This window comes from Emys orbicularis, chromosome 17, assembly GCF_028017835.1.
Source record: "Emys orbicularis isolate rEmyOrb1 chromosome 17, rEmyOrb1.hap1, whole genome shotgun sequence".
Lineage (NCBI taxonomy): Eukaryota > Metazoa > Chordata > Testudines > Emydidae > Emys > Emys orbicularis.
The window spans coordinates 18,761,354-18,768,803 of NC_088699.1; the positions used below are offsets into that span (position 1 = coordinate 18,761,354).

Sequence of the window (7,450 nt, forward strand, 5' to 3'; positions counted from 1 at the left end):
GTGACCTGGGGTAAGTCACATAGAATCATAGACTATCAGGGTTGGAAGGGACCTCAGGAGGTCATCTAGGCCATCACCGCTCTGTGCCTTGGTTTCCCCATCTATAACGTGTGTGGTGATACTTGGTAACTCCTCAGGAGTGTTGAATCTTAATGTTTGCTCAATGAATGTTTAAATGACCTTTGGCACTTCTATAACTGCTGACAACTAAGGACCACAAGGCATTGCTGTTAGGATTAATTGTGTTTATTATGGAGCTGCCTATGGATCAGCTGAGAACAAACCCCATTGTGCTAAGTGCTGTACAAACAGAGTAGTAGGCAGTCCCTTTCCCAGAGAGCTTACAATCTACAAAGAAACAGGGGAAGGGGTATGCTACACAAGCGGCGTGAGCAAGGGGATAGTGGCAAAGGTCATGTTAGTTCCCTTTTTTTGTTTTGGGAAGTGAGGAGTTAGGTAGGAGCACACCAGCTAAATGGAAAGAAAAGTGAAGGGAGAGGGGACATTGAAAGGAAGGACAAGGACTTTGGTACCTATTAAAGAGAAAACACTCAGGCCTTCAGCACTGTACATTTGCTCCTTACCCTGCCCCTCCTATTAAATAAACTCTCCCTTGGCTTGATCTCCTTTCAGATTCTTTATCTTCCATGGAACCGGGCTCAGGGCAGGAAGTGATCCTAGGCTCCTCTCTACGAAGGAGCATCAAGATCAAACGTGGTGGTCCCGAGCAGCGGCCCCAGCCCTATCAGATCCTCGCTTCGCTGCTGGAGGACACCGAAGCCAAAAGGAAAAGCAACTGAATGAAAGAGGAGCATTTGTGCATTCTAAAGCCCATTCACTGATTAAAGATACAGTATCCTAGTGCGTAATCACCGTGTGCAGAAGGAAGTGGGTAGGAGGCTGCTGGGTTAGCAGTAGGGTTTCCTTGCTTGGACACTGCTAAACCATTATTGCAGGGAATGTCTTAACTGTAGCTCAAAGATTCTTATGAAGAGCAATTCCTCTTCCCCCCTACTTCAGAATACACCAAATGGCAGGTATTCTTAAAAACAATCCCTGGAAATGGATACCCCCCAGCCCTCTTCAAGGGGCTTGATCCTCCCCCTCACAAATTATTTGTTTAAAAGACTGCATAGCTGGCTCAGACATCATTCAGTTCTACCCTAGCTCAGAGCAAAAGCCCTGAGCAACATTATACTATTATGTTTAAAAATAACCAGATGGCACCAAGTTTTTTGTTTTCACACTATAATTTCCAGTTGAAGATACCCTTTTCAGAACTCCACTAAAGCCATGGAAATGTTTCTTTTTAAAGAGTAGAGTGAAAAATTAAGAACTAATCACTTATTTGACAAATTTCATCTCTCTTTATGGTGTGTCTTTCAACAGATCATGATTTGTCTCAGATGTGCTGGCTATTCACAATCTTTGGCAAATTTCATTTACTCTTGGGCTTTCTGACTGAAATTTAAAATCAGGGAGTTGAGCTGTGTTGACTGGTTGTGTGAATGGTGTCATATAGACCTTCTGGTATTCCTTCTGTTCCCTGATAGTAAGCTGTTCGTGCAATCAGGTTTCTGGTATAAATAATTACAGAATGTAAAATTTGCTTTTCATGCATATTCAAGATCAACATTCTTTTTGCAAACATTCATAGCAAGCAAGACAAAATTGTATGAAAGTTTGCATAAAGTGAACACAAAATAGGTATAAACATAGCCAAGAAAAATTAATTTCTTATTAGGAACAAATATGCACTAAAAATGTTTTGCAGTATTTACCCAGCTTTAGATCATAAGCTGGCACTATTGATATAGCTTTCTTTCTATTGTGGGTATTTTTAAAAGTATCCACCATCTCCTACTGGTTTGAATCCGGAGGCGGTGTGTTGGCAAAACACAGTAGAAGGATTAGACTCTTGCCAGTGGTTTGTCTTGTGATCTTGCAGTGAAATGCTCAATCATTTTACTTTTTGCAATAGCTCTTATTGTTGGGGGAACAGAAATTTCACACCTGCTGTCCAATCAAATTGGACAAGTTAATGTTATTCATGTAGACAATTAATTTACTTTTTTTTTTAATAGCGGGATTGAATGACCAAAGCAACGGATAACAGGTTACAGAATTTTTCACTGTTCAGTCACTGGTTCAAATCCTCTCCAAGGCACTAGTGAACAAATGTTGTTGTGTCTCTATTTGGTGGCTTAAGTAAATTCATAGCATCACTCGGGCTCGTTCCTAGTGCAAACTGTATCTACATCAAAAAGCCACCATTGCAATTTATTAGCCCCTTTGTTGGCAACCTCAACAGAGAGAGCTGAATGGCCCATAGAGACAGAAGTACCCTCTTACTGCTAAAGGTGGTCCTCCCAGGTCAGGATGGAGGCATGTGGAATGCTGAAAACTGGAATCCTGCACTGCCCGTGGATGTAGTCTGTGCCTAGAATAAGGGGTTCAGGCTCTGGTGCTTTCAGTCTGGCTTAGCCGAACACTAATTTTAAAAAATGTGAGATATTTATGTATGTACATGTGCACACACAATCTGTCTAAAACGATACCAATAACTATATCAAAACATCCATATCCGGCCTCTAGACAGTATTGCATCACCAGCCACAAATAATTTAAAACCCACCCCAAGTGAATAGATTTATATCTTTAAACTACCACCATTTTACAAAGAATAGGTGAAGGGGGAGGCTGATAGCATATGTTCCTAACAAACAAAAAGCAACATCTTGAGCTGATAATGGGGTCCTCTTAGAGAAATCTCCCCATGCGGTACAGTTAAACAATATAAACAGCCACTGAAGGACCAAAAGCTGCAGTAAATTTATTTCCTTAACGTACTTTTGAATTCTGGCACAGACTAGGAATTGGGGATAACAACTAAGGCTGCATTCCATTGTCAAGGGGTATAGTTATGTCCTTGCTTGGATCCATTTAAGGTAGTCATTAGGCAAGCCAAATCAGCCCAAAATGTGGAGGACTGCTGGGGAGGCAAAGCAAAATACAATCAGGTGCTATTCCCCATAAGCCATGAGAGACTTCAAAGAACTTTAAAGTCAATGCAACACTTTAGGAGATGCAACCATAAAGAGCAGATGTTTCAGTCTCCTGTGCAGCTGTGTACATTACATTCTGGGGGAGTTGTATCTTTGATATTGCTCCCTGTTTACCTGCATCATAACCCAGCCTGGAGAGAATAAAATGGGTTGTCAATATCAGTAAGGCATTGATCGAGAGCAATGGTCACATCCTGGTATGACTTCTAGGACAATAAAATAAGGCCTTCAGAAGAGATGTTAGTTGTAAGCCCCAGGCTACATCCAGTGACTGTGTGTATATAAACAATTCTGAATGAGATCCGTATCTTTTAGAAATAGTTGGCAGCCATCTCTCAGTCTAAATGCAAATACGAATGCAAAGAGCACAACTATACCAAGACATCTGGTAGACAAACAACAAAAGCCCTGTGAACATTTTCTTCCATTCACTGATGGAGGTGGAATGGAGTTGTATAAAGGGAATTTAGACCATGAAGTCTTGTTGAGGGACAGCTGTTTTATAACACAGCCATGCCATATTTGCACTAGTTTTGTTCTTGGACTGGTCTCCTGTTTCCTTTTAAGAAAAACTTGACGACTACAACACGCTTTTATAAGTCACCCAGTGGTTAGAAATTTACAAGAGGTGCCTGGTCACTTCTGTTGATAGATAATCTGGGGTCCCATCCTGCAAGTATTACCAGGCAGAATGCTAACTAACTACCCTCATGTCTAGTAGTAAGTGTTCTGGAAATTGGTTCCTGAGACATGATGAGAAATCACAGTTTGGTCAAAAGATTTAAGCTGGTCATGCTGGTTTGAGTTGCATTTCATCTGATCACTAGGAAAGAGTTTTCCCATAGCAGGACCCAGAGGCAAAGCCAAACAACCCTCCAACCTGATATTTAAAAGGGGAAATATCAATATTCTGTTTTGACAATCCCATGGCTGTTGGATGGAATTTGGGAAGGGGGAGAGATATTATGCAGTATGGGTTCAATTAGTAGTTCCTTGAATTTTTGGAGTCCCCCAAATGAGTTAAAGGGGACAGTTTTTGTTCCCACAATTTAGTATTTGGGAATTAAAAAACAATTGCATTAGCTTGATGAGTAATCCCTTTAGTTGATTCGCATTTGACTAGCGTGCTGGGTTTTAATTAAATTATTCAGAACAACTTAGTGGTAAAATGAAAAAGTTAATTGAAATGGTTTGCAATTAATCCTAGCAGATTGACTGTCAGAAGGCAGGTTTAGGTTCAGATTGCAACATCATTTTAATTACCAACTTTCACAGATTTCTATGAAGACCTATGTAATTCTTTGCTCCCAACACTCCTTGTTTGCTAAGGGTATGTCTACACTACCTGCCGGATCGGCGGGCAGCGATCGATCCAGCGGGGGTCGATTTATCGCGTCTAGTCTAGATGCGATAAATCGACCCCCGAGCGCTCTCCCGTCGACTCCTGTACTCCACCGCTGCGAGAGGCGCAGGCAGAGTCAACGAGGGAGCGGCAGCAGTCGACTCACCGCAGTGAAGACATTGTGGTGAGTAGGTCTAAGTACGTCGACTTCAGCTACGTTATTCACGTAGCTGAAGTTGCTTAACTAAGATAGATTCCTTCCCCCCCCCCCCCTAGTGTAGACCAGGCCTTAGCTACATCTATCTATTAATGTGGTACTGTATCTTTAATCTGGGTAATGATAGGACCATATAGTGTGGACATTGTCACTGGACTAGGGTTTAATTCCTCACTAGTAAATCAATTAGACCACATTGTGGTGCAGTCTTAGTTTAAAAAAAAAAGTTATAAAGGTGAACATAACCTCATATGTTGACATTAATGATATTTGTGACTAAATAAACCACTCCAACCACATTTTCCATCTTAGGCGGGATACTAAGATTCATTTTAGTCTGGGCATATGCATTTTACCATCTCTGTGTAATATAGGGGGTGGACATATTTCAAATGCGTGCTCATTTAGAAGTATACTTTAATTGAAATGTTAGTGCTTTATCTTACATACATACTGTGCAATACCATAGTGTGTTCTTTTGCCTTTGTTAAGACTTCTTTGGGATTTTTAAAGTACTTCTCTAAACTCCAATACTTTTCAACTTGGATTGGTTCTGGTAGTAGAAAAACAATTTTCCTTGCCTTGAGCTAACCAAAAGCAATGGCTGCATATTGCACAGTATAATACATTGTAGTTTATGCACCCCAACTTTCACTAGTGCTCTGGAATCCTCTTGAGAAATAGAGAATGCTTCACTCCAGAGTATCCAATATGCACTTTTTCTAAAGACTTGACAGCAAGAATAGGCCACACGTTCAGATCCAGATCTTCAGTTGGTGTAAATTGGGACAGGTCCAGTGATGTCAGTGGACCTATGACTATTTACACTAGATCTGGCTCACAAACGTTGGCACTGAACGAAAATCCCAGCTCCAATCTATAGAATAAACTTCGTTAAAGCAGAAACCCATCCACTACCCCTATGGCTTCAGGAAGACAGAAACTAATTCTAGAACAGGGGTTGGCAACCTTTCAGAAGTGGTGGGCCGAGTCTTCATTTATTCACTCCAATTTAAGGTTTCGTGTGCCAGTAATACATTTTAACGTTTTTAGAAGGTCTCTTTCTATAAGTCTATAATATATAACTAAACTGTTGTTGTATGTAAAGTAAATAAGGTTTTTAAAATGTTTAAGAAGCTTCATTTAAAATTACATTAAAATGCAGAGCCCCCCCCGGACCAGTGGCCAGAACCCAGGTAGTATGAGTGCCACTGAAAATCAACTCGTGTGCCGCCTTTGGCACGTGTGCCATAGGTTGCCTACCCCTGTTCTAGAATTACATGAAGGTAGGTTCTTGATTGACTAATTGGAAATCCTTTCTAGTCCACAATTATGACCTCTGTATTATTCAAGATTACATTCTATTCTGCTCCAGCACTGGGGGGGGGGGGGGGGGGGGGATTAAACTACTTCTGAAATCACGTGAATCAAAGGTGCTATAAATGTCCATGAAACACATTCCCAATCATAGAAGAAAATGTTAAACTTTTTTCACGTTATTTTACACAGTATTTTTTTTATTTATAGCCGTGTGTTGTGTGCGCGCAAGGGGTCCCAGCTTCCCTAATTGTAATAAGTTCTACAATCATTTGATCTTTTATAGTGAAGTTAGATACAGTATCTTATGATTGTGTGTAATTTTTAATAGAACAATAACAAATCTCCTCTGACATGATGAACTCATTTCTGACAGGCTCCAACGTTTGTCATCAGACTTCACTAAAGGACAAAAAAAAAAAAAAAAAAAAAACCCACCAACCTGTTAGCTCCAGATCTTGCATGGTTACTTCTCTGTTTTCATATTGCTGTATTATTGTTCATGATATCTATTTCTCTTTATTTGCTATGGGGTTTGTTACTGTATATGGAATGTTTTGTATTCAGCATTTTTTTTTTTTAAACCAAGCAGAGTGGGAACAATATTCAAGAACCCACAAATACCAAAGACCTTTCATGTAATGCACTGAGAAATAAACATACTGTAAGTGAACATGGCATGTTGTAGCCTGTATTTGGAGGTCTTTGGCTGATTCAGGCAGATTCTCTTCCCAAAGGCCTAAATCTCTCTTTCTTGCCACCTTCACTTTCTTTCACTGCCTTTAGGAGTATTATACAAGGTTGTAAGAACCTCTGTCTCCTTGTAACAGGGACACGAATGAAGGACTCAGCCCAGTTCTCAGTTTCTTGACTGAGATCAAGATGACAAATTTACAGATTCCACGTGTCACCTTTAGTAGCAGTGTCACAGTGTGGTGTTCATGGAGGCCCTTGGTAACTAAAGGCAGGTTGGTGTGATTTCTTTGCCTCAGATGGAGTTAACCCCCTCTCTGGATGATGCTAAATCATCCCAGTCAGATCCAACGTCCCTGGGGCTTGTACAAATAATGTTGGAGAGCAAAATGTTCGTTCTCTGGAAGAGAGCAGATTACGCCCACTATTGCAGCTATTGCAAAGAAAAAAAGGGTTCTCACTCCCCCCTCTCCATTTGCAGCTCTAACTGAACACGGCTATGCTCTATTGTGTACTCCTCCAGCCAAGTCATTCATACAGACAGTGCCGACTTCACACATGCGTAAACCTGACTGGCTCAAATCCCATATTGCACTATGCGCGCAAAGCAGCCCTAACCCCAGCACAGCCAGCGACCAGAGGCACCCTGGTGTAGCAGAATCCTCCCGTGGTGTACAAGTGACACAGCTATTCCTACACCTCTTGCCCTCCCTGCTGCTGAAATAGAGGGTGTGGCTAAGGGAAGCCACACAAACCCCACCGCTTCCTGGCTGCGGTATCAGCCTGTTGGAGACCTTGTGTCTGAGTGACACTAGC

The 7,450-nt window shown here is 41.2% G+C and overlaps 1 protein-coding gene across 1 annotated transcript in view; it reads left to right on the forward strand.

Annotated features, from left to right (window-relative positions):
• COL26A1 (collagen type XXVI alpha 1 chain) overlaps window positions 1-800 on the forward strand; it is a 209,243-nt gene extending 208,443 nt beyond the window's left edge. Inside the window, exon 14 of the mRNA XM_065418468.1 lies at window positions 634-800. Within this exon, the coding sequence (XP_065274540.1) occupies window positions 634-800 (167 nt within the window). The remainder of the gene's footprint in view (window positions 1-633) is intronic.
• The last annotated feature ends 6,650 nt before the right edge of the window (window positions 801-7,450 follow it).